Consider the following 16,855-nt stretch of genomic DNA (forward strand, 5'->3'; position numbering starts at 1 on the left):
CTGCTGTTGAAGATTTGTTATATACAGCCTTTTTTCTGTGGAGCCGTAATGGCTGCACAAGAGGAAAAATCATCAACTTTAGACCATAAGAGCTTTCTAACAGAGCCGGAGAATGTATCTTCCTGAGCATGAAGGCTGATCCCATTATCTCGAGGGTCACTCCACCACGGCAACAGAAACCTGGAAAATGAGGTCAAGTTCGGGTCCCCCCGTCCTGCAGGGTGCTGCATCACGGGATGCGGCGATTAAGGGTTATTTTCACAGTCGTGCTTAACTGCTCTCAAACTGATGACCCGAGAAAGCCCCGACAGCGACGCAGAGGATCAGAATCAAACAGTGAGTGGAAACAGACGGATGCTTTTCAAATGGAAAAAAAAAAACATTTTTTAAAGTTGTTGTTGTTAAATGACTGAAAGATCCACTGCTCTCAATTCACATGAATTCATAATGTCCTAAATGGATCAAATTTACAACAAGGCAAGCAAGATTCAGTCAGTTATGATGACAGGAAAACATCTGGTGGGCGTCACGGTGCAGTAAACACTGCCAGAACATTTTGGGGATGTTTGTGCACGTCTGTGAGAGCTTGACTGATTCATTCATAGAACTGTGAGAACAGACGTGACCGAAAGCATGAACCTCAGCCTTCACACAAAACCTGTGTCACTGTGCATGTCACACACGCGCACACACACACACACACATCCTTTCTTGCTACCTTGGGTTCAAACAAGAAGGAAGGAGGACATTTCTTCTCACACATGCAGAGTGATTCTAGCTTCCCATGGAGTTTAGAGCTTTCAACCCCGCAGGGGTCGAGATGTCGCCTCGTTCACAGTAGAATGATCAGTCGCCTCCGGGCTATCTTCTGAAATGCCTCCCCCCCCCCGTCCCCCTGTCCCCCGTCCCTCCTCTCTGCCTCCCTTCCCCCACCTCTCCACTGGGATCTCTCAATCTCTCTCATCCCTCGCTTCTACCGGAAGGAAAGTGGGCGGCGTTCACATCGGACACGTATGCGTCAGCGACGGGTCTCTGTGACCTTCTAAACACTGGAAAACAATGACCCGTACAGGGGGCCCCTGATCTCTGACCCGCGCAAAAAGCAAGGAAGAGCGGAAAGAAGGAGAAATGATATGTAACGTAAAAGAAGAGGGCTTTTAAAAAGGTTTAAATATTTAAATTAATCGGAGGAAGTTAATATTTCTAAATGGGTGTTTGCACTTGAAACCTTTTCACGCCGTTTTCAGTCAGTTGCATTGCATCATTTCTGCCGAAAGAGACATAGATTTTGTTCCATTTCATCAAGCCAGCAAATCCTTGTCGTTGTTGTTGTTGTTGTTGCTGTATTGAACAGCAAATCATTTTTCCACTTGCTATACCAGCTCATACGGGGCTCAAGTATTCCAGCATGCGATGGACAAGAGACACGAGAATCAATCAGATGTTACAGTTTCCAGTTCACTAAATCTGCACGGCTTCTGACTGCAAAAGGAGACCCAAGATGAAAGTAAAGTAAATACACCTCACACCAAAATGCCCCGAGCCAAGTTAGGACCTTATAAAGCAGAAATATTTCGGACCAGAGGTTTGAGGTATTCGGTTGACCCGTTAACGTACATAACGTAATATAAAAATAATGATGTTTCTCACCAAATGAAGCTAAACACCACCAAAATGTGCAGATAAAGAAAGTCTTCTCTGACACAAGACCAACAAAGATGCTTCACAAAAGTGGCATTGAGGTAACAAGCGGAGGTGCCACATACAATTTTGTGACGTGGAATATGTTTTTCACCACAGAACAGAAGTCTCAAAATCTTAAAAGATTCCCCGGATCACCTCGTGCACAAGTCAGCCTGACAATCCAAGCAAATTCAACATAACAAACACGAGATTGTATGAAGGCAGTTAAACTAACAAAAGGTCTCAAAGTGAAGCGGTGGAACCATAAAGAGCCAAAGTGCACTCCAAGCTCTTATTAATAAATACTTTCAGAAAAACAGTTTTCTCCTTTCTCATCACAAAAATGGGTCTGCTTTAAAAGAACCCTTTACATGCAGGCATTTGATGTTTCTGTACAAATCTTCTCCTGTTTCTTTGAGTTCCCATATTCACCAGTGGGGGATACATTCGTCATTGTTTATTCATCTCAGGAGAGATGCTTTTGATTTCCTCCACATCATTTACAAGACCTCAGATCTAAAACATTACACATGTCCCACGCAGATCTTCGGGAAAATGTCAAATACTGGTCATTATGCAGGGAAAACCCGGCGTTAACTCATGCGGCGTTTGAGGGGCGAGTTGGTGCACTAACCTTTTGGTCATCGAAGGCCTTCCGTAGCTTTATGTAGTTGGTGAGAGCTCTCATGGCGATGGGCAGTTTGCCGATGACCTTGAGGTCGATGGGACGCCTGTGAGCGGCGGTAATAAAGGTGTTCATCCACCAGTAGGTGGCTTTAGAAAACAGGTTGACGAAGGGCTGCAGGAATCGAACACCCAGGTCCTGGAGGTCCTCGGGGGGCTTCTCCTCTGTGGGTTCGGCGTAACACATGTAGCGCTGTGATAAAAGTTGTAAAAGAAGAAAAACCCTTAACATGAAAAATCCAGTAGAAATATAAACACACGAGCAAAGCAAGGACATCAACAAGTCATCATTGTAGTTTATGGCCAGATCCTTCCAGCTTCATGAAACTGACAATAACTGGTGTATCAGTGTCACAAAAAACTGGATCTTTATGTTCATGACCTTCACGTTATGCCCTTGTCACTTGTCTGGGTGTAATGTATGAACAACCCCGATCATGGCCATAGTTTGGATTGTTCAAATTTTGGACATTTTCATCTTTCTGAACACACCGTACGCTGAACATGTCTCCTTTGGAAAACGTAATCTCTGTGTCTGTCTGACCTCTGCGCTGAGCAAACATCTTTTGGTGAATCTGACTCCTTACTTCAGGCAGAATTCAGGGGCACGTTATAAATACGCACTTCTGAAATTCAATTGTTTCTATACTCTAGACATGTTTTACTATCTAGATGCATTTTCATAATTATTAAGTTTTTAAATGATCACATTTTCATCAAACCTCCATTTAATACTAATACTTCTGATTGTTCAATCAACTTCAATGCATGTAAAACAAGACAGGATTTGGTGAACATAATTGGTGAATATTATTTTTATCTTGACTGCTAAAATAACATCATGACAACAGATTAGAAAAACCTGCAGAATCGTGAAATAATGGGATTTGTGTTTTTGTAAACAAAAGTGTTTGGGAGTATTCTGTATTTCATCTGCCAGTCGCAGACGTAGTTTCCAAAAATACATGTTATTACTGCTTTGGCTGTTTCTCACTGCTTTCATATTGTACCGGGAGGCAATTTCACTGCACCACTTTGATTATTTTCAATATTCCATTTAGTAAATTCAATGGACGTGAAAGCAGGCTAGCAAGCTAAAATTTTTTGCCTTGGCAAGATTTGGCAATTGCCATGACGAATGCAGGGAACCTATAATGAATACACAATAGAGACCATTTATCCCTCGGATATAATAAATGCCCCATAATTGAGATGTTTTGAGCAATGCACATCTTAAGAGGGGGAAACGTCAGGCTGACCGTCAGCTATTTGGTTCACTACTTTGATTCAGACTGAAATATCGGAAGTAGGGCCGGGACTCGATTAAAAATATTAATCTAATTAATTAGAGGCTTCGTAATTAATGAATCGAAATCAATCGCATTTTAATTGCATAAATATTTGACCTGAGAACAGTGAGAAGTAATTTTTTTTCACATGGATTTTTATTTTTGTTCAACCAATTCCAGCAGACAAGTGTAGAAATAGCATATTTAGAAATATAGTACTTTCAGAAATTCAGGTAGCCTATAGGTAAGACCTTCTGTAAACTATGTTTTTTTAAGTAGACCAATACTTTCAAGTACATTCAGAACATTAGTTATTTTTTCAGACGTGGTCTTAGTTACCCTGGTCCTTAAACCAGTCATCTGGTGCAGTGTGGGTTGGGTGTGGGTCCTTGTACTCTGGTCGGGCTAACGTCCACGACTGCGGTCAACTCAGCCGACACTCGGATATCCGTGGTCAACTGAGCCGACACTTGAATTTTAGTGCACGTTTATGCTGACATTTACGGTATTGAGCAAGTAACCTGAATAAAACCTATTTAATCAAATATTCTGAACAATGACTGAAGTATATGAGTTAAGGACGAGTCTGACTACTCTTGTACAGTAAATGCAATATTTTTACTTTACATTTTTAGAGATTTCTCCAAAGTAAAAGCCCTATAATTGCAAGTTCAAAAGCACCATTTCTCAAAGTTTGGACTGCAATAAAAACAGATTTAGCAATAATTCCAGGCAAAGACTAATGTACCTGTGTTAAGGACCTCCTAGACTACTACCATGATGAATATCAAGCATTTTTACTGTACGGATTTTAAAATATCTTCAAAGTAAAAGTCATATTTGTGCAACTTCAATAACACCATTTCTCCACATTTGGACTGCAATAAAAACAGATTTAGCAATAATTCCACGCAAAAACCAACGTACCTGTGTTAAGTACCTCCTAGACTACTACCATGATGAATTTCAAGCATTTTTACTGTACAGATTTTAAAATATCTTCAAAGTAAAAGTCATATTTTTGCTAGTTCCAAAGCACCATTTCTCAAAGTTTGGACTGCAATAAAAACAGATTTTGCAATAATTCCACGCAAAGACCAATGTACCTGTGTTAAGGACCTCTGTGACTACTACCATGATGAATATCAAGCATTTTTACTGTACAGATTTTAAAATATCTTCAAAGTAAAAGTCCTATTTGTGCAACTTCAATAACAACATTTCTCAACATTTGGACTGCAATAAAAACAGATTTAGCAATAATTCCACGCAAAGACCAATGTACCTGTGTTAAGGACCTCTGTGAATACTACCATGATGAATATCAAACATTTTTACTTTACAGATTTTAAAATATCTTCAAAGTAAAAGTCCTATTTGTGCAACTTCAATAACAACATTTCTCAACATTTGGACTGCAATAAAAACAGATTTAGCAATAATTCCACGCAAAGACCAATGTACCTGTGTTAAGGACCTCTGTGAATACTACCATGATGAATTTCAAGCATTTTTACTGTACAGATTTTAAAATATATTCAAAGTAAAAGTCATATTTGTGCAACTTCAATAACAACATTTCTCAACATTTGGACTGCAATAAAAACAGATTTAGCAATAATTCCACGCAAAGACCAATGTACCTGTGTTAAGGACCTCTGTGAATACTACCATGATGAATATCAAACATTTTTACTTTACAGATTTTAAAATATCTTCAAAGTAAAAGTCCTATTTGTGCAACTTCAATAACAACATTTCTCAACATTTGGACTGCAATAAAAACAGATTTAGCAATAATTCCACGCAAAGACCAATGTACCTGTGTTAAGGACCTCTGTGAATACTACCATGATGAATTTCAAGCATTTTTACTGTACAGATTTTAAAATATATTCAAAGTAAAAGTCATATTTGTGCAAGTTCAAATGCACCATTTCTCAAAGTTTGGCCTGCAATAAAAACAGATTTAGCAATAATTCCACGCAAAGACCAACGTACCTGTGTTAAGGACCTCCTAGACTACTACTATGATGAATATCAAGCATTTTTACTAAACAGATTTTAAAATATCTTCAAAGTAAAAGTCATATTTGTGCAACTTCAATAACAACATTTCTCCACATTTGGACTGCAATAAAAACAGATTTAGCAATAATTCCAGGCAAAGACCAACGTACCTGTGTTAAGGACCTCTGTGACTACTACCATGATGAATTTCAAGCATTTTTACTGTACAGATTTTAAAATATCTTCAAAGTAAAAGTCATATTTGTGCAAGTTCAAATGCACCATTTCTCAAGGGAGCTGATGTTCAGCTCCCACTTGAGGTCTTGGGTGTTGATGGAGCCCAGGAAACGGAAGGAGTCCACAGTGGTGACGGGGGAGTCACACAAGGTGAGGGGGGAAGGTGGGGCTGCGTTCTTCCTGAAGTCCACGACCATCTCCACTGTCTTCAGGGCGTTAAGCTCCAGGTTGTTCTCGCTGCACCACGTCATCAGGTGGTCTGTAGGCGGACTCGTCCCCACCAGAGATCAGTCCAATGAGGGTGGTGTCATCAGCAAACTTCAGGAGCTTGACGGACTGGTGACTGGAGGTGCAGTTGTTTTTGTACAGGGAGAAGAGCAGAGGGGAAAGAACGCAGCCTTGGGGGGAACCGGTGCTGATGGACCGAGAGGCAGAGACGTGTTTCCCCAGCTTCACGTGCTGCTTCCTGTCGGACAGGAAGTCAGTGATCCACTTGCAGGTGGAGTTGGGCACGTGCATCTGAGAGAGTTTGTCCTGCAGCAGAGACGGGATGATGGTGTTGAAGGCAGAGCTGAAGTTCACAAACAGGATCCTGGTGTAGGTTCCTGGGGAGTCCAGATGCTGGAGGACAAAGTGGAGGGCCATGTTGACAGCATCGTCTACAGACCTGTTGGCTCTGTAGGCGAACTGCAGGGAGTCCAGGAGGGGGTCGGTGAGGGACTTCAGGTGGGACAGGACTAGCCGTTCAAAGGACTTCATGACTACAGAGGTCAGTGCGACGGGCCTGTAGTTATTCAGTCCTGTGATCCTGGGCTTCTTGGGAACAGGGATGATGGTGGAGGCCTTGAAGCAGGCTGGGACGTGGCATGTCACCAAGGAGGTGTTGAAGATGGCGGTGAACACAGGAGACAGCTGGTCAGCACAATGCTTCAGGGTGTGGGGCGAGACTGAGTCCGGACCGGCTGCTTTCCGGGGGTTTTGTCTTTTGAAGAGCCGATTGACGTCACTCTCCAAGACAGAGAGAGGCGGTGGGGCAGGGGAGAGTAATCCAAAGGCGTGAGCACCTGATGGGTCGGGGGAGGTGGTGGAGTTGTGGAGGATGGAGTCAGGACATTGTCTTTCAAATCTGCAGTAGAACTCATTCAGCTCATCTGCCAGGCGGAGGTCATTCATGGAGTGGGGGGTTTTGGGCTTGTAGTTTGTGAGGTGTTTAAAGCCTCTCCAAACCGAAGCAGAGTCGTTAGCTGAGAACTGATGTTGGAGTCTCTCAGAGTACAGTCGTTTAGCGTCTCTCACCGCCTTGCTAAACCTGTATTTAGACTCTGTGTACAGGTCTTTGTCCCCACTCCTAAATGCCTGATCCTTCTGCAGACGTAGTTTTCTGAGTTCCGCTGTGAACCAGGGTTTGTCGTTGTGATAACTCACCCTGGTGCATGATGGTACACAGTTGTCCTCACAGAAGCCGATGTAGGAAGTTACAGCCTCTGTGAACTCATCCAGATTGTCAGAAGCAGTCCTGAAAACATCCCAGTCTGTGCAGTCAAAACACGCCCGAAGATCCTCAAGAGCCTCACTGGTCCACTTCTTGGATTCCCTCACCACAGGTTTACAGAGCTTTAGTTTCTGCCTGTATGCAGGAATCAGGTGGACCATGACGTGTTCGGAGTGTCCCAGCGCAGCACAAGGGACGGCGTGATAAGCCCTGCTTGCTGTGGTGTAGCATTGGTCCAGTGTGTTCTGCTCTCTGGTCGCGCATTTAATAAATTGTTTGTACTTAGGATGTTCATGGCTGAGGTTTCCTTTGTTAAAGTCACCGAGGACAATAACCAAAGAGTCCGGGTTGGTCCGCTCCACACGCCGTATCTGGTCGGCGAGTGTCCGCTGTGCCTCCTGCACGTTGCCCGCTGGCGGCATGTAAACACCGACCAGGATGAATGAAGCGAACTCACTCACTTGAACAGCAATAAAAGAAAATTCAGGAATAGTTCTAAAGAAAGACCAATGTGTGGGTGTTATGGACCTCTCTGACTACCAGAATGCGGAATATAAATTCTTTTTACTGCACAAATTTGGAGATATCTCCAAAGTAAAAGTCCCATAAGTACATGTTTAAAAAGATAATTTCTCCAGATTTGAGCTGCAATAAAAATAGATTTCTCAATAGGTCCACATAAAGACCAATGTACATCGGTTGAGAACCTGTCTGACCTCTCCTGTACGCTAAAATTAAACATTTTTATTGTACTAATTCAGAGAATTATCCAAAGGAGAAAAAGGGTAATTTCTCAGTTTGAATGACATTGAAAATAATTTTCTCAATAAGTCCAAAATATGATTGATTCATGTGTTCAAGACATCTTTGAACCTTCCATTTCAAATTTGAAATATTTTTAAAGAACAAATTTGGGGACTTGTCTTGAACAGCGCGGATCTCTGCCTGTCTGATGTCCACTCACCATCTGAAAATCGACCCTGACTGGAGTAAACTACTTCTCTTTCTGGGAAAAGATTCTCCTACCCAGGACTCGACTATTAACTTTGGCTACTTCGTATTAAAGTCCACTTTGATCAGTTCACACTGATATGAATCTCGATGTGACACTTGACAGCCAACTCTCCCTGACTCCCAACATTACAGCAACAATACGATCCTGTACATGGTGTTTTTGAACGAGGAAAAATATGACTTTTACTTTCAAGATATTTTCAAATCTGTACAGTAAAAATGCTTGAAATTCATCATGGTAGTAGTCTAGGAGGTCCTTAACACAGGTACGTTGGTCTTTGCGTGGAATTATTGCTAAATCTGTTTTTATTGCAGGCCAAATGTGGAGAAATGGTGCTTTCGAATTAGCAAAATTAGGACTTTTACTTTGAAGATATCTCCAAATCTGTAGAGTACAAAATGCTTGATATTCATCATGGTAGTAGTCACAGAGGTCCTTAACACATGTAAGTTGGTCTTTGCCTGGAATTATTGCTAAATCTGTTTTTATTGCAGTCCAAACTTTGAGAAATGGTGCTTTGGAACTTGCATAAATAGGACTTTTACTTTGAAGATATTTTAAAATCTGTACAGTAAAAATGCTTGATATTCATCATAGTAGTAGTCTAGGAGGTCCTTAACACAGGTACGTTGGTCTTTGCGTGGAATTATTGCTAAATCTGTTTTTATTGCAGTCCAAATGTGGAGAAATTGTGTTATTGAAGTTGCACAAATATGACTTTTACTTTGAAGATATTTTCAAATCTGTACAGTAAAAATGCTTGATATTCATCATGGTAGTAGTCTAGGAGGTCCTTAACACATGTAAGTTGGTCTTTGCCTGGAATTATTGCTAAATCTGTTTTTATTGCAGTCCAAACTTTGAGAAATGGTGCTTTTGAACTTGCAATTATAGGGCTTTTACTTTGGAGAAATCTCTAAAAATGTAAAGTAAAAATATTGCATTTACTGTACAAGAGTAGTCAGACTCGTCCTTAACTCATATACTTCAGTCATTGTTTAGAATATTTGATTAAATAGGTTTTATTCCGGTTACTTGCTCAATACCGTAAATGTCAGCATAAACGTGCACTAAAATTCAAGTGTCGGCTCAGTTGACCACGGATATCCGAGTGTCGGCTGAGTTGACCGCAGTCGTCCACGCTAGCTGCTAATTGTTTAGCGTTGAGGTGATACTTGAGGCTCGATGTGAATTCCTTGTTGCACAGCTTGCACACAACCACGCTCTTATCGACGCTTCCATCCGTGTGTTTATTATAATAAAATGTCCCATTCACGGGGCCACCCGACACGGTCTCGTCAGCTTCTTCGTTCACTGTGGTTTGTTGTTGTCTGAAGTCACGAACGCTAGTTGGTGCTCCAGTATAATCGGTCCCCCTGAAACTCGTCCAGTGAGAAACGTTCCGCGGTGCAAAAAATAAGTGTAAAAATGCGTAAAAAATGTTTAATGCGTTATTTTTTGTGTAATTAATTCATCTTAATTCACATTGTAATTAATTAATCGTAATTAACGCGCTAAAGTCCCGGCCCTAATCTGAAGTATTATTGGAAGGATTACAGTAAAATGTTATACGGGCATTAATGCCTTCCTCGGGTTAAAGGAATATTCATTTAGTGATCTACTGACCTTTCATCTGACTCCACCATGAAGTTTAGTTTCTTTGCAAACATGCAGAATCATTGCACCCAATATTTTATTCCAGTCCAGTGGAGATTTACTGATGACCTCTCAAGCCGTTTGGATTCCAGATTAAAAAGAAAAAGGAATTCAGCTAAAAATATGAATTAGAAGGCTACACACAAGCCTTCGCACAAACTCACCCTTCCCAGAATCACATTGATCTCCACAGCTAGCAGGAGCCCATACAGCAGCACCAGCAGGCCGGTGATGCAGTAGCGTAGCTGCCTCGGGCTAATGCCATGCTCGGTGTACTTGGCGAACTTGATAGTCTTCGTGATGAAGGCCAGCACCCAGTAGATGAGCAGGGCTGAGGAGATTCAGAAGGGATCAGAAAAGCAAATCACTGGGCGAGTCAAAAGGACGAATCGCCCGACTGAAACTAGAGTTGTTGGATTTGTAAAAGTCAAGCTTAAAATGATGTCAAATCAATTAAATTAAACATCAAATCTATATATGTGTAGACACAGATTTGTCTTCCTTTCACCCTCCTTTTCCACCTTTGTGTTAAACATTGAGAGATGTATTGGGAAAACACTGTTCAAAAATAACAATAGTGACAATAGTGTGCAGGTCAATGACAAAGTTTGGGAGATCCATTTCTGTTCATGTGATACCCAGCAATGCTCCATCACTTTCCTCAAGACTGGGATGCAGAGATGGAAAAGTCACAGGCGGCTGATCGACCAGATGAGAGTAGCTGGCACAAAGTCACTGAACGCGGTGTGGCTAATGATGCATGAGGAGGACAATAGTCGAGGAGAAGCACGTTGGAGGGTAATATTGACACGGAATAAAGAAAATTGATGTATTTCAATTGGCCGACAAAGTGGGATTGCCGTGAATTAGAAAGTTAGAGAATTGATGAATTTCAAGGATACCGTACCTAATAATAGTTTGGGGAAGTTGGAGGTCTCAATGTTATGATAGTAGACAATAGAGGTGATGCCAGCCATGAAGGCTAGACCTGCAGGCATGTACAAGTGAAGATGTGGGGATTCGCTGAATCTGCAAATGAAAACCAGATGGGAGGGAAAAGCATAGAGTTAGCAAAACTGATCTTAGGAGTGTGACTTGAGCGTTAAGGGCTTTTTTTAACTGTTTGTCGGTAAATGAGTACAACAATATAATATATTTTTTTAAAGCTAATAGTCTATTCTACGACAAAGACAGCACTTGAACTTGCAGGTTAGATTACTAGTGGTAGTTTGGATGAATTTGTCAAACTTACCCATCAGAGACGATGCCTTCTGCGATCTCACACACGAGGATGAAGAGCAGGACGAAGGTGAGAAGCCAGCGCAGGTTGTGACCAGGGAAGTGAAGCCAGGTGCTGTGGTGGATGTGGACCTTTGAACTTTGGCTGCCCCAGCCTCAAACACCAATGAGAGAATAAAGCACGTCAGATTTAGAGACAGAAAATGAAAAGACGGGCACCAGCGGACAGAATGTTACAAAATGTCAAAATGGTAAGATGTGCACTCAATGAAAGCCTTTATTTAGGGCTTTCTTCTCCCAATGCAACCTCACACGTCATGCACTCCGTGTTTAAGTGCTCTCCTACCAACAAAGCTAAGGACATGAAGTACAGGTCTGCAGAGGATAATGACAGCCTAACAAGCTGTCTCAGTTCATTGTTCGATGCTTGAACAAGCCGGACGGCTGCTTTCTTAACGCCCTACAGTCAATTATGAAAACTCACAACGTGTCTGCAGCATCTCTCTTCTTAGTCCTCCTAACTTAGCCAGATGTTTGTCTCAACTTAGTTACTATAATACAACGATTCAGTCATCCAAATGCAATTTCTCTCATTAATGTTGGTCACTACTGTCATAAAACACATCTCTAATGACCATATTATGTTAATGGTGCCTCTGTTTTTGGCAACTAAGATATTGTAGAGTTTATCTTGCCGAGAAGTGTTGGCACAAGCTGGGGATCACAAATACGCACGTACACACATACACAAACTGCGTTCAAATGTTGTGCCTTACAGCAGGGACATTCATTCAAAATACAAAACAAAATCTCCTAAATAACAAAGGTTTTCATTATAATTTACATAGATTCATTCATGTGGCCAATTGCAGGTAATTAGGATTTTGTGTTTTCTAGTGTTTTAGGAAGAATATCAATGATTTTCTGGTTTTGGCTTCTGAATGGCGAAGATTTTCTTTGTGGTCTTTCTTTTTTCATGTGATATTAAATCAAGGATCTTTTGGTTTTGGACTGCTAGTGAGACAAAACAAAACTTTTGAATATATCTGCCATTTCCATTTTTAAATATTTATTTAGCGGCAGAATAATAACTGGCACAACTGTGTGCAATAATGAATTGCACACATTCCCTGCAAACACTGCAGGGCATAATGTCAGAATACAGATTGTAAAGGGAGACAGAAACGCTTTCACACCACCAAGGTTTTTCTCTGCGACAAAGTCGTAAGTGATAACAGCCCTGCTTAAGGCGGCGGGTCCTTTACATTTGGCAAAGAAAGACGACGGCTTATAGCATGAGAAAGAAAACCTTTATGTGGCCACCTGAACTGAACTTCTGAGAACATCTCAACTTAGGAGACAAAAAAAGACTAAATGTTTTGAGCATCACTAAAGGCTTAGTGCGACATTGCTAACATTATGATATAGGTGTATAATGTTTGTCATGTTCACCATCTTAGTTTACTGTGTAATTATAACATGTTTTGCTAAACAGTGATGGTAAGTCATTAGTTTAGAAAATCAATGGTTATAAAGTAAAGTATGAGATGGATTGAAATTTTGACTTGGTCGCAGCACCAAAAAAAGAACCCAACAGTGCTCTTAAAATTCAGGCTGATATCATTAAGTTTGTAAAATACATGTCTATCCAGCTAATGTTTAACCATGAACCAAAGTGAAGGACGGACCGACCAACAGATATTGCCATTTTATATCACGCAAAAAAATAAACATGTAATAAAGGTGACCGAAATGACACTAAAAGATGGAGAGTTGAAGGATATAAAAAAAGCCTATAAAAAAATATTTATTTTTATAAAAACACAAATTTAGAAATATGGCAAAACATTTATCTATGCATGCGGCACAAAGACCCGTTGACATGAACAGGGAGTGTAATGTGAACAAAATCTAATCCAAATGCATTTCCAGGGAAAAAACAGCAGCACAGACCAAAATCAGTTGAATGAGGCGCCAATATATGGTCCTGCTTTAAAATGTGCGGATGGTAGGCACACACACACACTGATATGAGAGAGCCGGCGCTGAAGTGGGAGCATGTGTGATGGTGTGCAGCGACACATAGCTGTTACATATCAATGATGACTCTAATGGAATAGTTAAGCGCAATGGAGGTGCAACCTAATGCACGCATTCTGACATCTGTTTGCCCATTAGAGAAGATACGCTTACTTACAGCTCAAGATCACAGCCCCATATTTCCTTCTACTGTAGAGAATCATATTTTTGACCTTGGCTATGGGACAGCAACACCTAGACATTATGTTATAACTAAGTGATTTAAAATGTGCTTAAGAAAGTGTTTTAATTGATGAAATAATTAACAAAAATAAGCAATTGTTAGTTCCCTGGTGACACACAAAAGTAGGCAATGGAGAAGAGAGAGAGGCATATAGAGAGAATCTTTGTGTCACATTTGTGTGTGTGTGTGTGTGTGTGTTTGTCTGTGCTGGCAGCTGTGATGGGAAGTAGCTGAGGATCCCACCTCCCAGCGACACTCACCGATGAAGAGGATGGGGAAGGTGATGAAGAGGAGGAAGACATGTGGCACCACATTGATTGCGTCCAGGAAACAGCCGTTATTCAGAACCCCCTTGTCCACGTTGTAGGCCACCGAGTTGTTCTCGTTCCCACAGAACGCCCAGGACATGGTGGAACCGGGACTCTAATGGGAACCGGCCAGAAGTAGAGCAGAAGGAGGAGGAGGCGAAGGAGTGGGGAGGAACAACAGAGACAGTCGGAGAGACAGAAAGAAAGACTGTGAGGGAACACTGAAGACTCGTCAGCAGATGATTCCCAAAGTGACCTCCTCTCGAATGCGGCTCCCAAATATCGGATCCGGTGAAAGAGAGGAGACCGAAGGAGACGTAAAGGAGGCTGGTGAGGGTCAGAGACAGTCACAGCCCAGTGCAGCAGCAGCAGCAGCAGCAGCAGCTCTCTCTCCTCTCCAGCAGACTAAGCTGCTTTCCAAACCATGCAGGCAGACTGTATCCCGTCTGCCTGCTGTCTTTAGACATCCTCTGAAGCTGAAGGTGCACTTGGTGCTGAAAGGCTCCCCTGGAATCCATTCAGAAACACAGATCCACGCACGCACAGCGAGATCAGCGGTGGCATTCTGCACTGCACCTGCTATTCTTGTCTCAGTACAAACCGGAGCTAAGAGTCGACCTTGGAAGACAAAGGCAGAGGGGGGGGCTGAATGCAGGCGAGCTGAAGGACTGGGATACAGAACTACTGAAGGTAGGAGGGTGGGAGCAATTAATGATGAAGAGCGAGGGGGAGGAGGGACAAGGAGAGCGGTAAAAGCTGCTGCAATCGTTACGCTCAAGGTACGAGGGGAGCATGAGCAAGCGCTCTGATTTACATCCAAAACGCCGCAATGTAAACAATTACATAACTCTACACTGGGTGATTTACTGCTTTAGTTCACATAACATCTTCAAGAGCTTTAAACAACAAAAAAAAAAGGACACAGCCGCAACTCAATACATATGCTTCATGCATAAATAATAGAGACATAAAATATGAATGAGGTCCCGTGACGGATGCATTGAGCGTCCAGTCCCCCGGGAAGAGATCCCGCTGCAGCCAATGGCAGCCGACTTGTTCAGAGGGATCAGCCAAAAGACACATGGTAGCAGATTTTGATAATCCACGTATCCACTGGGATGGACTCAGGGCCATTTCTGGTTAAAGTGATTCATTTTTTTTAATAATCCATACCATGGCAACCTCTACATAAGATTGAAGACAATGAGCAGTTTACGGTGTTTGCACACAACAATACAGTATGAGGTGCATTCAGTCAACCAATAAAGAAAAATGTAGTTCTGAAGTTATCAAAATGTGGTCCTGCACTTGCCAGATGGCTGTTACACTGACCTGATATTTAAAAAAAATGTCAGCTCTTGTTTAGGACATATACCAGTGTTTTTTTTGTTCCCCGATTTAAATTTCTGTTTGACTTCATTTTAATTTGGATGTTGTTGTCCATTAAATATCTCTGAAGGACTACAACATAGCGCTTGATATTGGCATTGGTATAAAGCACAGAAAATACATGCAATTATCACTTTAAATTTTTGGAGACAGAAAAGGCTTTTTGTTGTAATTTCTGATTTCGGATGTCTCGTTTTATACTACATCAAAAACACCAACGTGTTTGCTTTTAAGAAGTCGTTGTATGGAAAATATGCAGCTCTGATATACATTGATGGTCAATATATTTAAGATACATTTAAGATAGAGTCCACAGGAACTGCAGCCACCTCCTGCATATCTTCTATCTTCCTCCTGCCACACACCAGCTGTCAGTAAACACTTTAGTATTACACCGGGTTTTGGATAAATTAAGTCAAGAAGAGCGGTATTTTCGCAAATGTAATTATTAATCAAAATGGCACTGCACAGGACACACTAACCACTGATATGAGAATGCATTACTAATATATCAGTATAACTAAAAACAACTGTTTTAGTTCTTTTAACAAATGGAAAAACTGTCTGGGCTGTGATGGCCTTGAAAACATTAGACCTCTTCATTGGTTCCCTGGGGAGATTTTAAGTGTTTGTTCGAAAGAACAAAAATAAGTAAGGGCAGTGCCATTTAAAAGATAACCTCAAGAAGAAATGGAAAATGGGTTATTAGCGGGGGGAGCTGAGAGCAAAGAAGAACAATACATTGATCAAATTCTCCATCTGGCTCTGAAAATGTGTGAGCTACAGCAACTTAACAGGCCAGCCGCAAAACCCTGACACATCCAGTGCTTCACACTTCAGTGTCTCGCCTCTAGTAATGAATAGATCCCTCTGATGTAAAATTCCTTTACCACAGACACATGGTTTCTTTAAATAAATGTGATGATTGACACAATATAATATTAATAATAATAATCTGTGTAAAAATGTGGAGATTCCCATGTTCCATGTTATCCGTTTTTAGCTCCTATGGAATAGAGAAATACAATGCAAGCAGCCTTCAATGCTATGCGTGCATGTGCATGAAATGCTAACAAAGCGCAGCAGTATACTATTCAATAAGAGAGTATCGATCAGTGAGACCAGATGACACCAGCTCCAGCACTTACCGGCTTATATCGTGAGATCATTGTGTTTTTAGCGGCGGTTCCCACACAAAACACTCTTCAGTACGGTCACATCCGTCGCTTGGATTTTAAATAAAGAAAATAGCTTTAAAAAAAAAAAAAAGTCTCCCAATTGACAGCCTCTCATGTGTTCAGAGGGCGGCCGACGTGTCGCTGACCCACTTTGCCGGCGGTCAAAGAGTGGAGCCAGGTAGCTGTCCACGGTGCTGAACCCGGGTACCGAGCAGGAGGAAGAGGAGGAGCGGGAGGACGGAGGAGGCAGATCCTCCACCCAAGGCCCCCCTTTGGTCTCTTTCATGAACCGGCGGTTAAACCAAACACAGCGGTCGATGCGATGCTGAAATTCGCAGCAGACCGCTGTCACGTATGTCACCGTGGGAGTGGATTGCTGCACGCAGCGCTTATGCAACATCACAAAGCTGCA

General features: G+C 41.7%; 1 protein-coding gene across 2 annotated transcripts in view; it reads right to left on the minus strand.

Annotated features, from left to right (window-relative positions):
* The window catches only part of abcc8 (ATP-binding cassette, sub-family C (CFTR/MRP), member 8), a 44,517-nt gene extending 27,666 nt beyond the window's left edge, over nt 1-16,851 (minus strand). For both annotated transcript variants that reach the window (XM_037451031.2, XM_037451030.2), the window contains exons 1-6: nt 16,414-16,851; nt 13,829-13,991; nt 11,319-11,460; nt 10,974-11,095; nt 10,231-10,397; nt 2,318-2,560 (exon numbers count right to left, since the gene is read on the minus strand). In XM_037451031.2, the coding sequence (XP_037306928.1) occupies nt 2,318-2,560; nt 10,231-10,397; nt 10,974-11,095; nt 11,319-11,460; nt 13,829-13,991; nt 16,414-16,434 (858 nt within the window). In that variant the 5' untranslated portion in view covers nt 16,435-16,851. The remainder of the gene's footprint in view (nt 1-2,317; nt 2,561-10,230; nt 10,398-10,973; nt 11,096-11,318; nt 11,461-13,828; nt 13,992-16,413) is intronic.
* Between the last annotated feature and the right edge of the window lie 4 nt (nt 16,852-16,855).

Source organism: Pungitius pungitius, chromosome 6, assembly GCF_949316345.1.
Source record: "Pungitius pungitius chromosome 6, fPunPun2.1, whole genome shotgun sequence".
Lineage (NCBI taxonomy): Eukaryota > Metazoa > Chordata > Actinopteri > Perciformes > Gasterosteidae > Pungitius > Pungitius pungitius.